This window comes from Indicator indicator, chromosome 14, assembly GCF_027791375.1.
Source record: "Indicator indicator isolate 239-I01 chromosome 14, UM_Iind_1.1, whole genome shotgun sequence".
In the NCBI taxonomy this organism is placed as follows: domain Eukaryota; kingdom Metazoa; phylum Chordata; class Aves; order Piciformes; family Indicatoridae; genus Indicator; species Indicator indicator.
This window is the reverse complement of record NC_072023.1, coordinates 22,883,653-22,899,517: the sequence shown is the minus strand read 5'-3', so window position 1 is coordinate 22,899,517 and position 15,865 is coordinate 22,883,653. Positions and strand designations below refer to the sequence as shown.

At 45.0% G+C, this 15,865-nt stretch overlaps 1 protein-coding gene across 1 annotated transcript in view; it reads left to right on the top strand.

The window, feature by feature from the left end:
- Positions 1–15,865, top strand: part of PTPRO (protein tyrosine phosphatase receptor type O) — a 175,638-nt gene that overhangs the window by 91,708 nt on the left and 68,065 nt on the right. The window contains exon 2 of the mRNA XM_054386736.1: positions 13,346–13,619. Coding sequence (XP_054242711.1) covers positions 13,346–13,619 — 274 coding nt within the window. The remainder of the gene's footprint in view (positions 1–13,345; positions 13,620–15,865) is intronic.

The following is a 15,865-nucleotide window of genomic DNA, read 5'->3' as shown; positions in this document are numbered from 1 at the left end:
TCTTCTCTTCTTATAGATCAACAGAAGAAGGAACAAAAAGTCTCATCTTCCACCATTTTCTACTAAGTTGCTTCATGATTTCAAATTAATTGGATAACTATCTTGGTCTCCAGCTTCTCAGATAAATGAAAATTCTGATTTCCTCCCAGCTGTGCTCTTTGTAGATAATGCAATCAGCAAAGCACTGGATTCTGTCTTTAAGAACTAGCTTATTTGTGCACACATGAAGGGTGTGCACACACAAACCCTACCCATTCCAAATGAAGGCATTTTCACTTCTGTAGTACCCATAAGGTTTAGTCTCTACTCCTGCATCATACTCTCTGTCAGAGCATGTAAGATGAAGTTCAGCTGACAACATAGAATCATAGAATCAGTCAGGGTTGGAAGGGACCACAAGGATCATCCAGTTCCAACCCCCCTGCCATGGGCAGGGACACCTCACACTCCATCAGGCTGGCCAGAGCCTCATCCAGCCTGGCCTTAAACACCTCCAGGGATGGGGCCTCAACCACCTCCCTGGACAACCCATTCCAGGCTCTCACCACTCTCATGGGGAACAACTTCTTCACATCCAGCCTGAATCTCCCCACTTCCAGCTTTATTCCATTCCCCCTAGTCCTATCACTACCTCATATCCTAAAAAGTTCCTCCCCAGCTTTCCTGTAGGCCCCCTTCAGATATTGAAAAGCCACAAGAAGGTCACCTCAGAGCCTTCTCTTCTCCAGACTGAACAGCCCTAACTCTTTCAGTCTCTCCTCATAGCAGAGCAGCTCCAGCCCTCTGCTCATCCTGGTGGCCCTTCTCTGGACACCTTCCAGCATGTCCATATCCCTCTTGTGATAGAGGCTCCAGAACTGGATGCAGTACTCCAGGTGGGGTCTCACCAGAGCTGAGCAGAGGGGGAGAATCACCTCCCTTGCCCTGCTGGCCACACTTCTCCTGCTGCAGCCCAGGCTCTGCTTGGCTCTCTGGGCTGCAAGTGCACATTGACAGCTCCTGTTGAGCTTCTCATCCCCCAGCACCCTCAAGTCCCTCTCCTCAGGGCTGCTTTCCAGCCACTCCCTGCCCAGCCTGGATTTGTGCTTGGGATTGCCTCGACCCCGATGCAGGACCCTGCACTTGGTCTTGTTGAACCTCATGAGGTTGGCTTGTGCCCACCTCTCCAGCCTGTCCAGGTCCCTTTGGATGGATCCCTTCCCTCCAGTGTGTCTGCTGCACCACACAGCTTGGTGTCATCAGCAAACTTGCTGAGGGTGCACTCAATGCCTCTGTCCATGGCACCAACAAAGATATTGAACAAGACTGGTCCCAGTCTGGATTCTCTCAGCTGCACAGAAGTGGTGGAACACGCCATGGCTGCAGTTTTCTCGCGGTGCAAGATCAGTCTTCACCATCTCTTGAGCATCAGAAATTTTCTGTGTGACTTCCTAATGTCACCTTTTAGCATCAGTAGCTGTTCAAGAGCTATTTGAGCATCAGAAGCTTATGTTACAGACTTTGGTCATTTGTACAGATGAATCCACAGTCTGAGACCTGAAACACACTAAACAGCCTGAATGGATTTGTCCGTCATCCAAAAGACACATCTCCTCCAGCATTCTTTCTCATCTCCTACAGAGCACTTTGAAATGTAAGAACCTCAAAGATAGTTTGACACCAGGGAGACATTTCTTTCTAAAAATCCAAATTCTTCCAAATACCTTGTAAATTCCTCCCTCACTGCACACTCACCTTCAGCATTTTCCTGAGGTGGCCTGTTTCTGCTCAGTGATGGAGAGGGAACTGGTAGTGATAGGTAGTGATAGGACTAGGGGGAATGGAATAAAGCTGGAAGTGGGGAGATTCAGACTGGATGTGAGGAAGAAGTTGTTCCCCATGAGAGTGGTGAGAGCCTGGAATGGGTTGTCCAGGGAGGTGGTTGAGGCCCCATCCCTGGAGGTGTTTAAGGCCAGGCTGGATGAGGCTCTGGCCAGCCTGCTGTAGTGTGAGGTGTCCCTGGCCATGGCAGGGGGGTTGGAACTGGATGATCCTTGTGGTCCCTTCCAACCCTGACTGATTCTCTGATTCTGTGATCCTAACTGCAATACAGTTGGATGTGTTTTGACCCGTAGACACTGTGCTGTGACAATACTCACTCTCAAATGGTGACAATATCCACATTTTTGGGATAATGTATGAGTGTACTGTTAAATTACCTCCTATTTCCTAGAAAGTAATCTTTCTGGTCTTTTCCCCCTAACTTCTCCTTTTAACAGAGTGTCTTAGCTTAGAGCTAGACAGATACTCTTCTACCTCTTCCAAAAGGGGTCAAAGAAAAATGCTCACACAAAGAGTTGGATAGGATTGGGATGTTTAAATGGAAATGCTGTTCAGAACTACATAAAACAGTACAAAGCATATAAAAACACACAAAATCCATAGTCTGGGCTTAACACAGAAGTTCATTAAGCCAAAGCTTCACACAAACCTCCCTTTAAACCAGGACAACCAACCCAACCCTTCATGTCCCCCACTACCAGGCTTCTCTATCCCTTATACCACACCATTGTGAGGCAGATAAAATTCAGCTTGGCAGCTCCAGGTACCATTTAGGCTGCTCCAGGCCCAACTGGCAGCATTGCCAAGGCCAACAGCAGGCCTCCCCTACAAGAGAGAGAATCAGAATGGTCCAGGCCAGAAGGGACCTCCAGAGCTCATCCAGTCTGACCTCCCCACAGACAGTAGGGACATCCCCCAACAGATCAGGTTGCCCAGGGTCCTGTCAAGCCTCACTGAATATCTCCAGGGAAGGGTCCTCAACCACCTCCCTGGGCAACCTGTTCCCAGTGTTCCACTACAGATAACAGCCTGTATCCTCCTGGGAGGAGAGAGAGAGGGAAAAGGGAGGAAAACTGACTCTGCAGCCAGTTTTATAGGGGTGCAGGACTTATGGGAATGAAATACACATTCTGGTCCACCTCCTGGACACTCTCTAGCCTCTGGAGGTTTTCAGCTTTGTGGCTTCTTAAAGACACCCAGTCTCAAGCTACCACACAGAGGAGCCACCTAACATGACCTCACCTTCCCACCTGGCCTGTGTAGAGCTCTGATTACTTTACATTTGTTAGAAATCTGTCTTCACTGTTCTCCCTGAGCCAGAGAACAGGTATTGACTGGAGAAGTTTGGTAGAGTTAAGGGAACTGATGTGCTACGTTTCCTGTGCCCCTTTTTTGGTTTCTGTGACTCACACACAGGCTCAAGATGCATTTGAATTAAAGCACACAATTCATCTGGCACATGTCTATGTGTCAGGGTCTGCCCCTAAAGGATGGCTACACTTTAATTTCAGACACTCCATAAGGGTCTAAGTTGGAGAAGGGGACCAAATTCATGTTTTCCTTCAGAAGAATTGTCCTTTTTGATGTAGTTTTAGTACTAAAGAGAAGCTACAAGTATAGGCTAGAGAGAAACCAAACTATATCTGTCTGTCAGGAGTGTATGTGTGCAGGCAGGATCAATATTAGGGAGAAATGCCATCTGTGAAGTTCTAACCTAGTTTTGAACTCAGGCATCATCAGGGTTTCTGGATGACTGTGCTTTGCTTTGCCCTCTCCACTTTGCAGTAGAAGGGTGGGGTAGAAGTATATATGTAGCAATAATTTATTAAATATCTGATATGCTAGCAAGGTGATACAGCAAAGAGATTAACAGTACTGAATAGAAACATTCTTTTTGCATTTACTTAGCATTCTGGCATTTATTTTCTCAACTGTAAGGGTCACAGAGCACTGCAAAAGGCTCCCCAGAGAGGCTGTGGAGTCTCCTTCTCTGTAGACTTTGAAGACTCATCTGGATGCATTCCTGTGTGACCTTCTCTAGATTATATGGTTATATGGTCCTGCTCTGGGAGGGAGGTTGGACTCTATGATTTCCAGAGGTCCTTTCCAACTCCTAACATCCTGTGATCCTGTGAACTGCTGTTATGACAGCATTGTGTCAAGAAAGATTTCCTTCCAGACCAGGAACTTTGCAATGGTAGCAAAACATGGTGGACTGTGCATATGATATTGACATTTGCTTTAAAAGAAAAAAAAACAAACCTCATGTTCTGCATTCATGTGCAGAGAGGGGAAAAAAAAAATGCCTGTCCCTTTAAAACTGTCTCCTGGAGCAAAGAAAGGTTGAAGCTCATTTATAAAATATGACCAGCAGGTTATTACTGCCTTTCTGAGACTGAGAATAGCAACAGTGCTGAGGATAGTATTAATAAGGCAGAATACCAGAAATGGTGTGTTAACCTGAATCAAACATGATAAATTATTGAGAGCTGCTGCTTTTGCAGGCTTTTGACTTCTTAAAATATTCCTTTTTTGCATGGAAAATCTTGAAGGGTTCCTGTTCTCCCATCAAGTATTTATTCCAAAGAGTATTTAGCAAGGGAAGTTCTCTGCACAACCTGTGGACAAGTGTAGATAAAACCCAAAGCCCAAGGAATAAATATCTTTATTTCAAGGGGTCTTTAAGTGTTGTAACAAGTCTTTGTATTTTTGTTAACCATTCTGTAACGTTTTTGTTCACATTCCGGAAGACCATTTCAAACCATCCTTTTGTCTTGCAGTCAACACTCAGGTCTGTGCCTGCTCCAAGGATTCACTGGAACATGTGGAAAGCTTTGGTTGTACTTTTCCCCCTAAATTCTGTAGGGAGGACTTTATCTTTTTTATTAAAACTCAAGGATCTAATAATGACAGCCAGCAATTCCAAACAAGCCTCAGTGTGGGGCAATGCTCACCCTGTCCTTATCTATGACCAGAGAGAACAGTTCTCAAGTCAAAGGATATTTCTCAGGTCACAGAATCACAGAAAATATACTGTTGGAAGAGACCTCAAAGATCATCCAGTCCACCCTTCATAGCTGTCATGGCTATGACAGCTGCTTTTTCTGAGACCGCTTGTACCTTTTTGTGTAGCCATATCAGTTCCAGGCATATAAAATATTTGTTATTGAGCACCTTCGAAAAAAGAGTGGATGTGGAACATAAACAGTGTAAGGTCTGATCTTGCAAAGTTTAGCAGAAAACACTCTGTGAAGAGTATGAGCAGGGAGCTATGAAAATAAGAAAGAGATTGGCTGAGACACAGGATGGAGAAATGATGGAAGGAAGGCGGGAACCTTACCCGCCTGGTGGATGTGAGAAAGGCTCTTGATGTAATCTACCTGGACTTCAGCAAGGCCTTTGACACTGTCCCCCACAGCAAACTCCTGGCCAAGCTGTCAGCCTGTGGCTTGGACAGCAGCACTCTGCACTGGGTTAGGAACTGGCTGGAGGGCCGAGCCCAGAGAGTGGTGGTGAATGGTGCCACATCCAGCTGGCAGCCTGTCACTAGTGGTGTCCCCCAGGGATCAGTGCTGGGCCCCATCCTGTTCAATATCTTTATTGATGATCTGGATGAGGGGATTGAGTCCATCATCAGTAAATTTGCAGATGACACCAAGCTGGGAGCAGGTGTTGATCTGTTAGAAGGTAGAAGGGCTCTGCAGAGGGACCTTGACAGGCTGGACAGATGGGCAGAGTCCAACAGGATGGCATTCAACAAGTCCAAGTGCCAGGTGCTGCACTTTGGCTGCAACAACCCCATGCAGAGCTACAGGCTGGGGTCAGAGTGGCTGGAGAGCAGCCAGGTGGAAAGGGACCTGGGGGTACTGGTTGACAGCAGCTGAACATGAGCCAGCAGTGTGCCCAGGTGGCCAAGAGAGCCAATGGCATCCTGGCCTGGATCAGGAATAGTGTGGCCAGCAGGAGCAGAGAGGTCATTGTACCCCTGTACACAGCTCTGGTTAGGCCACACCTTGAGTACTGTGTCCAGTTCTGGGCCCCTCAATTCAAGAAGGACATTGAGACTCTTGAACATGTCCAGAGAAGGGCAACGAGGCTGGGGAGAGGCCTGGAACACAAACCCTAGGAGGAAAGGCTGAGGGAGCTGGGGATGTTCAGCCTGGAGAAGAGGAGGCTCAGGGCAGACCTCATTGCTGTCTACAACTGCCGGAAGGGAGGTTGTAGCCAGGTGGGGGTTGGTCTCTTCTCCCAGGCAGCCAACACCAGAACAAGAGGACACAGTCTCAAGCTGTGCCACGGGAAGTTTAGGCTGGAGGTGAGGAGAAAGTTCTTCATGGAAAGAGTTGTTAGACATTGGAATGTGCTGCCCAGGGAGGTGGTGGAGTCACCATCCCTGGAGGTGTTCAAGAGGGGATTGTATGTGGCACTTGGTGCCATGGTTTAGTAGTCATGAGGTCTTGGGTGACAGGTTGGACTCGATGATCCTTGAGGTCTTTTCCAATCTTGTTGATTCTGTGATTCTGTGAACCTGAAGAGTCATCTACAGTAAAGATTTTAGTATGAATTCATACTTCAAAACACAACTGAACTGTGTGAAACCAAAGTCTGTTAACAGCTGGCTCTGGATGTTGACTTTACATTGCATCAGAAGGCAGTGTTGTGGATTCTTATTTTTAATAGCTGTAAAGGATTGGAATGTGGCTGGGATCATCCCAAAACTGTGAAGTGCCTAATGGGGGGTATGTGTGGCTGGAGAGAGAAAGAAGGAGAGATTTATTAAATAGGGTAGATCAATAAAACAGTTTCTACAGGCTAGACTTTGACTCTGTTCCCTGCAGGAAACAATACATTTCCAACAAGTCCATAGTAGTAGTTGTAGTAAATTTATTTGAGATAAGATTCAAATTTCTACATAAAATTGTTTGCAATTTTTATTGTAATTGTTCTTCAGTATCATTTGTCACCATCAGAGGTACAACATGCACCATGAAGCTGGTGTAAAATTATTGTGATGTGTTTTGCAATACTATTACTATTTTTTTTTATGAAATTCCTTCTAGAATCAACCACAGAATTGTCAGGGGTGAAAGGGACCCCAAGAATCATCCAGTTCCAACCCCCCTGCTGTGGGTGGTGGACACCCTCCTCTAGACCAGGTTGTCCAGAGCCACATCCAGTCTGGCCTGGAAAACGTCCTGGGATGTGGCTTCCACCACCTCCCTGGACAACCTGTTCCAGTGTCTCACCACCCTCACGGGGAACAACTTCTTCCTAACATTCAATCTAAATCTACCCACTTCTAGTCTTGCTCCATTCCCCCAGTCCTATCACTACCTGACACTCTAAAAGGTCCCTCCCCAGCTTTCTTGTAGCCCTTTTCAGATACTGAAAGGCCACAATAAGCTCTCCTCAGAGCCTTCTCCTCTCCAGACTGGATAGTCCCAGCTCTCTCAGTCTGTCTCCATGTGCTTACTATGGAGGTACCACTGCAAGACTATAGTAGAGGCCAAGATCCTGAGCTCTAGATCTCAGTCCTGTGTTTGTTATAAGGCTTGAACTCGCTGCACCTGGTGACCAAGGGCTGCAGCAATTTTGCCAAGCCAAGGGATCACTGGCCCTTTGACTTTCAAAAGTAATTCAGATCTCAAATGAATGCAGAGATACTCTGTGGGAAAAAGACATCCTGGCTTTCAGCCATTCTGTTGAAGTACATAAAATTAAGTAAGATGAATCTGTGTGAGAATGAGTCGCCATGTGATTTAGAATGCAGTTAGCACTATTGGCCACTGGAACCAAATACATCTGGCTGTAGTAGAATCACTCACTGTAGTAGCCAATATTCCATCCAAGAGGCCTGGCTGTGGTGTCCAATATTGCTTTGTAGATCTTGCACTAATGTTACTCCTGACCACCATTATACAGTAGGTGACCACAATGGTACTTTTGCCTTTAGAAGTAGGTCCTCATAGCTTTCAAATTTGTGCCTGTTTTGGGATTTCAGATGCTCACTTGGAAAACTCTGTGATGCTTCGGGACTTGCTCTGTAAAAGCTGACAGGAGTCAGATTTGTTCAGGGTCTTCGTTTCACTTGTCTAGCATGAGATCACATGCAGTTACCAGTAGGTAAATTTTACAGAGCTGATGAGCACCCACAGAACAGCAGCACATGTAACTACTTGCTCTTCTGATAATTGGGTTCTGGCCCAATGTCTTTCAGAGAGAGACATTCAAAAGCTAGAGTACATAAAATTAGTAGCTGGTTTGCAACTTTGATCTCTTCCTCACATACAAAACTCCTACTGTTGTAAGGAAGTGAACTGAGGATATAGGATTCTGACAAGAAAAATCTGAGCTCTGCTACACACTGTTTATTTTCCTATTACTCTTTAAATATTGCTTATTTGGCATGCAATAAGGCATCTCTCCTTACCTCCCCCTCCTTTTTATTTTAGCTGGGACCTGGTTATTGGTTGGAAATTCCACTAGCATGACTCATCCCTGTGCTGGAAATGGCATCGTGTTGTGGGATTTACTTCCCCACACACATGCTTTTGCTTCCCCCTCCCCCCACTTTTTTTTTTTTCTAAGTGCTTTATTGTGGCATGAGCTTGTAATAATAAACTAGGAAGGAAGTTGGAGCTAATCATTTGGTTCTGAATGCACAAGCCCTGCCAAATTTCCCCACAGGCACAAAACAGCCTCTCAAGCTGTGACACCAGCAAATTAAATCCTGGGGGCAGCTGACCAGAAGTAATGAAATGTGTATTTACCATACTGATGCTGTCACTCCTAAGACACACTGGCTTTACAATCTAGTTAAGTGGGGCATGTTTGTCACTTCCAGCAGTACTTAGGAAAAATACTCAGGTTTTTCCCTAGCCACCTTCTGAAAAACCAGAAGCTCAGAGCTGGCTGGCAACCCTCACCTCATACAATGTGAAGAACAGGATGCCCAGAATGATCTGTTCTTTCAAAACATTGCCAAAGTGAAATCCATATCCTAAAGGAGAGAAGTGATCTCATCTCATGACATGTTGTTAATTGCCAAGCCTTTTTATTCATTCCTTATCTGCCATTTCATTTTATAAACCAAACCTCAGAGCTGAAATGAAAGGATAAAAATTATTTCAGGAGCCAATGGATAATAAACCCCAGATACCTCCCACCAACTGTGTGTCCTGTGCATTCAGCAGTTTAAAAGCTTGGGCATGTACAGGTGTGTGGAAGAGGGCCCCATAATCACTGAAAATAATAGGTGCCACTCAAGAAAGGGATGTGTTAGGGAGGTGTGCACAGGCATGAGCCACACAGCTGCTAGAGGTGTCACTCAAAGAATGCCTCTGCATCATGGCAGAAGTGGTTCAAAAGCATCTGGACACAGGCAACCCAAAAAAGGGAGGCTGTCATTTCACTGTCCCCACATGCTTCAGAGATGCTTACAACTCAGGAAAAGTTATTTCTCCCACGTAGGTCATAGAATCATAGAATGGTCTGGGTTGGAAGGGACCTCCAAAGGTCATCCAGTCCAACCCCCTCTGCAGTCAGCAGGGGCATCCTCAACTAGACCAGGTTGCCCAGAGCCCTGTTGAGCCTCACCTTGAATATATCCAGGGATGGGGCCTGAGCCACCTCCTTAGGCAGCCTGTTCCAATGTTCCACTACCCTCATGGTAAATAACTTGTTGCTAACATCTAAATCTAAACATCTAAATCTACTCTTCTGTAGTTAGAAGCCATTGCCCCTCTTCCTGTCACTGCAGGCTTTTGTAAACAGTCTCTCTGCATCCTTCTTGTAGGTTCTCTTCAGGTACTGGCAGGCTGCTATTAGGTCTCCCTGGAGCCTTCTCTTCTCCAGGCTGAACACCCCCAGCTCCCTCAGCCTGTCGCCATAGCAGAGGTGCTCCAACCCCCTGATCATTTTTGTGGCCCTCTTCTGGACCTGCTCCATCAGGTCTATGTCCTTCTTGTATTGAGGGCTCCAGACCTGGATGAGGTCTCACCACAGCAGAGCAAAGTGGCAGAATCACCTCAAATGTTCTGCTGGCCACATGGCTTTTGATGCAGCCTGGAGAGGTTTCTATGTATTTAGCTGGCAGAAACATCTCATGCTAATTGTGTTAGTAGATCATTTGCTGAATGGTACTTGCTATGAATTCAAGAAAACATTGCAAGGGGGAAAAAAAGCACAGTCTTCAAAAGGGGTAATACAATACCCACAGAATAATGAAAGAATAAACCCACACCATATATGAGCAATCTCTGAAATAATTATATCCTAGGAATGCCTAGAACTCTGCAATTATATGCTTAATTTCCAGTTATACTTCATTAGCATCACAAATTATTTATAATACCACCAAACACAAGGAACTTGTTTAGAACTGTTTGCTGGCACACAAATTTGTTGAGTTCTTTTGCCTGTCTCTTCATAGCAAGGTAGGCACAAGTGAGTTAGCACCATCCAACTCAGGAGCAAAGCCAAGGGAAGGCTGGAGCAATTTTAGACATAGCACCATTCCCTTTCCTCCAGTGAAGCATCAAATGCAAGTCTCTGGAAGGTCAAAACCCACTGATTTGTGCAGCACTATCACAGAATCACAGGTTGTTAGAGGTTGGAAGGGACCTCCAGAGATCATCCAGTCCAACTCCCCTGCCAAAAGCCAGGATCACCCAGGGTAGTCCACACAGGAATGCATCCAGGTGGGTTTGGAAAGTCTCCAGAGGAGACTCCACAACCCCCCTGGGCAGCCTGTTCCAGTACTCTGTCAGCCTTACCGTAAAGAAGTTTCTCATGTTGAGGTGAAATCTTCTGTGTTCAAGCTTGTATCCATTGTTCCTTGTCTGTGAACTTGAACTGTGTCCAATTCTGGGCTCCTCAATTTAAGAAGGACATTGAGATACTTGAATGTGTCCAGAGAAGGGCAATGAGGCTGGTGAGAGGTCTGGAGCACAGACCTGTGAGGAGAGGCTGAGGGAGCTGGGGGTGTTTAGCCTGGAGAAGGGAGGTTGTAGCCAGGAGGGGGTTGGTCTCTTCTCCCAGGCAACCAGCACCAGAACAAGAGGACACAGTCTCAAGCTGTGCCAGGGGAGGTTTAGGCTGGAGGTGAGGAGAAAGTTCTTCACAGAGAGAGTTGTTAGATGTTGGAATGTGCTGCCCAGGGAGGTGGTGGAGTCACCATCCCTGGAGGTGTTCAAGAGAGGATTGGACGTGGCACTTGGTGCCATGGTTTAGTAGTCATGAGGTGCTAGGTGATAGGTTGGACTTGATGATGTCTGAGGTCTTTTCCAACCTGGTTGATTCTATGATTCTTATTACTGAGCAAAACTGAGAAGAGCCTGGCCCCCTCCACTTGACACTCACCCCTCAGCTATTGATAGACATTGATCAGATCCCCTCTCAGTCTTCTCTTCTCCAGACTAAACAGCCCCAGGGCTCTCAGTCTCTCTTCACAGGGGAGATGCTCAAGTCCCCTAATCAGACATGGACATCAAGCTTAATATGGAGAAATAACTCTGCTGAATCAGGTCTGTCTTTCCTTACTTGGAGGACAGCCATGCTCTCTGTGATACAATAGCACACCTGCTTCTGAAATGCCAGTTCTTTCTTCTCCTGTCTTCCTGTGTCTGGGAGAGCTGAAATAGGAATCATTCCATATTTTCTTAGTGCAGGGAGAATGGGGAAGAGGAAGGATAAGAGAATCTCTACTTGATTTTAACACAATCTAAGCATCATCCCCAGCTAAAGGTTCGCATCTATGTGGATCCAAACACTGGATCAGGACTTAATGCAAAGTACAAACACTTGAAATGTGGTGTTTTGATGTACTCAGGGGTAAGCTTGCTGAATTCAGCTGAGGCAAAGGAAAACACACGGAAGCTTTTGCACAATTGTAGCCTGACATTGTAAACCTTTTGGAGCAATCACTTTGCCATCTGTGAAACATTACCCAGACTTCCACACCAAAGTATTCAGCCATTGATAACATTGGCTTACATCATTTTAGCAAGTGAAAAGTCATTTTTTATAAGCCTCACATCAACAATTGAAGTTGCATTGCTTCTGGTTTTAAACTCAATCTTGAAACTGTCTAGACTGGTTATCCTACTTGTGCTGAACTTACTATGTTCTTGATGTATTTTCCCATGTTGGGTCAGATGAGTGGGTTTGCTTAGATTCTTCTCAAGCCTATAGTTTTGCCTATAGGATAGTGTGACACTGGATACACTGGAATCTTGAAGCTAATGATAATGTATGTAAAGGCAAACTACTGTTATTTGAAATCTTCTACTCCTACAACCAATTCTTTGTTCTTGGGTTAGGGGTTTTTTTGGGTTGTTTAGGGTGGCATTTTTAATGCCAGGAGTTGCCAACACTGTATGTATGAATTACAAACAAGGAGCTTGGCTCCAGCGGCATAAATCCAAAAAAAGATGCTCATGGAAGAGTCTCCACTAAACAAAACTATAAGACAGGAGGTAGCCAAGATGTGTAACTCTTTGGTACAGGAACAACTTCACTGACAAAATTGCAAACTAGCCAAGGTTGCCAACCCTGGCCTCCAAATGGAGCTCTCAGCCTGTAAAATATGAAAGAAAGAAAGATACTATGAAGTTGGGGACTGCAAATATCAAGTAGTGCAGTTTTTACTCGAGGTGAAAACATTCAAAGCAACACTGTGGCCTAGTAAACAAAAAGGCAGCACTTAATGTAAGCTTTAACTTTTCCTTCTCATTAATTACTATGAATCTCTTTCTAAATTCCTGTAGAGTAGGAGTGCTTCTTGCTGACAGCTGCTTTGCACTTAATAAAAAGAGAAGTGTTTTCAGCTGGCCATGACTTAACAAACTTATGATACATGAAAATAAGGTTAAATAGCTCCTTCCTTTCTGCTTCTAGCAGAAGAAATATTGAAAATGAAATGGTGTGGCTTAGGGAATGAAAAGTGCCAAGCAAAGCCATGGATGCAGTGCTGAGAGTTGCTTATCACCTGGCACTTGCTAAAACAGGTGTATCTGGAAAAGCTTAGTCAGTGCCCAGATTCATTCTTCAGATTCAAGCTTTTAGAATATATTGCATTGAAGAGTATATGATCCTGTTCCTGCAAGATAAAGGAGTCTTGATTTAATCATCTCTTGGGGGGGATTGAAATGATTTATGCTTTGTGGCTTTATTAGAAATTATCTTGCTCCAGTACCTTTTATAATCTCACCCTTCTTCTGCTCTATTCCACCTTCCATCAGGAAAGAATGGTGGAGGCTTTGTTCTTCAGGATGCAAGGGAATGAGTAGCCAGAGCCTCAGAAAGCACACAGTGGGAACCAGCCTCTGCTACAGAGAGGCTGGCCTGATAACCAGGTGCCTGTGGACTTTGGCTCTCTGTGAATTGTATTCTGAAAGAATTGCTGTGGTTTGATGTTAACTCTCTTGCAGAATGTGAAATTGGACTTTATCACCAAGATGAGGCAGACAGGTAAAAGTGAAATGATATGCTTTACTTTAACAAAGTCTTTACTCTTGTCTTGCAGAATGCAGAACCTTTCCACGTTACTGTCCAAGAAGACAACTGCATCATTGTCTCCCTGGAAGCATCTGATGTGGTGACCTCATCTTCTGTATATGTTGTGAAGATAGCTGGAGAATCTAAGAACTACTTTTTCCAGTTTGAAGAATTCAATAGCACTTTACCTGCCCCTGTGGTTTTCAATGCCAAATACCATGGCCTATATTACATAGTAACTCTGTTGGTAGTGAACTCAAATATGGTTTCCAAGTCAGCAAGATCAGTCACTGTGTTAACCAGTAAGTAATACCTTGTTCTTATTTCCTTCTGTTGCTTCTCTCTGTGTGTGGGTTTTGTTTTAGCTTTCCCTAGAAATTCTTCTTGTGGAGAACACTGGGTTGGGTGTTTTGTTTTTGCTGTTGCTGTTTCCAGTGTATCCTCCTTGTGTGTAGGATGAATTCTTGTGTGAGAACAGTAAAGTAGGTGTGTTGAGAAAACTTGTGAGTGAAAATTCACAAGGTCTGGGCAAGAAGAAAGGGGCAGCGTTGGGTTTTCCCCAGATGACCCTTCCTGAACACTGTCTAGAGAGGTTTGACACACTGAAATAAGTGTGATGGATGCACCTCCTTTCCAGATGTCCATCCTAAACCTTTTAAACAGGAGTCCCAAAAATACAGTAAAAGGCATAAAAAGTGTTGATGGACATTCCAGCGTACGAGCTCCTGTTACATGCTGAGGTATACCCTGTTTTAAATGCTCTAACCATGTTCTTTGATGGTGAATTTATTGAAGCAGTAGTAAAATTGGAAAGCAGATAGTAGTCCCCAGAAACATGCATTCCTGCCAGCACAGCTGAAGGTTTTTCTGATGGAGACCATATTTGTAGTAGTCTGCCTCTTACTGCCTCCAGGTGCATTGATCCTGGGGGAGAGGTGTGATTTCCTTTGCTTCGTGCAAAGCACCACAGATTTCTGTGTGATTCCTGCCATATTTCTGGCTCTGATGTTGCTCCAGAACTGTTTCCATATGCCAGCCTGAAAACAAGTTGTAGAATATGAAATGATTTCTTCATCTGGAAGACAGATTCATGAAATGAAAGAAGGAAGAAAAAAAATATTTGGATTGAACAAACCCATTTTCCTGATTTTATGTCAGTTTGTGTGCAAAATGGCACCTGAAATCTATGGAGAATTTTAGTTGGCTTGCAGAGGAGGATTTTGTGTGCTTATATTATTCTGTCAATAAGGAAATGCCACCCAGTGTAATAACATTCAAAGCACATTACAGTAGCTTCAGAGGTTACCAAGTGAGGTGTTTGAAACTTCAGACAGATTTTGCAGCACCTCTACATGCTGTAGCCTTCCCTTGTGTGCTGAGAATGTTCCCTGAAGGGGTCATGAAGGGTCCCATGGGAAAAGGATCATGTTGGGTATTGCAAGTCTTTCATAAGAGATATGTGCAAGAGCATCTATGCATAGTGAGCAATTTAAAGGTTCATAGGCACACTGGATTTCCTTTTTTTTTTTTTTTCCTAATGACTACTTTAAACCTGCAGTCAGAATAGTAATTCTAATCCAATTTTCTATTTTATGATTTGTTTATTTCCTTTTAAAAAAATATTTGAAGTATCAGCTATCATATACAGCTGGGGGGAGAAAAGCCTCAGCATGCATATCCAGTGGGTTTTGAATGTTGCCGTCGTGGTTGTGCAGCAGGGCTCACTGCTGTTTAATTTCCAGAGCCCACAAGGGTCTCTGGTAGCAGCACATGGCGTGATCCAGATGGCAGGTGGAATACACACTCCTGTGCAAGAGATCTCTGAAGGAAAAAGGGAGCCAGTGTCACTCAGCCCATCAAAGCCAACCCCAGACTTTCCGTTTCTGGCTCAGGAGGTTTCCACAAGGTGTTCCCAAAAATGCAGGAGGCTGATGGCTCCAAGGGTCATACTCCACATCACTTTCCCTCCTCCAAGGCTGGCCAGTGCCCTTTCAGATGGGAAGGAGCCCTCCCCTTTCCACCACCTGTCTTTTGGGGGTGTGCTGGCAGCACCTCAGGGTTTCTTGCTGTGGCCTCTGCTGCTCACCCAGACCTTGGAAGGACCAGTGATTCTGGCAGCTGGCCAGTGCTGCTGAGGGAAGGAAAGACCAATGGGTTTGGCAGTCATCCAGCACTGCTTGGGGAGCTCATGTAGCAAAAAGGGAACAGTGAGCTTCACTGTTTTTTGCCTCTGCAGAAGGACACCCAGGTTCATGGAAAAGAAAGGGCATTCCTAGGAGCAGCACTGAAAGATGCTGTACTGAGCACCGAGAGTGTGCTGTACGTTTGTGAGCTTCATAAGAGAGAGAGCCCAATCCCCTTTCTAGTATTGTCTGTCAGGCAGGAAGATGAGTGCTAGCTCTCAGGTGGTAGCCTCATCTACTGACATAGCTCATTTTTTGGAGCACAAGGCTAAAGGAATGAAAATAAATGTGTAATGCCAAGCCAATGTGGCAGGCTGAGCTTTTTAAGGTGTGTTTCAGTAGAGTGCTTTTGAGAGGAGGCCTTA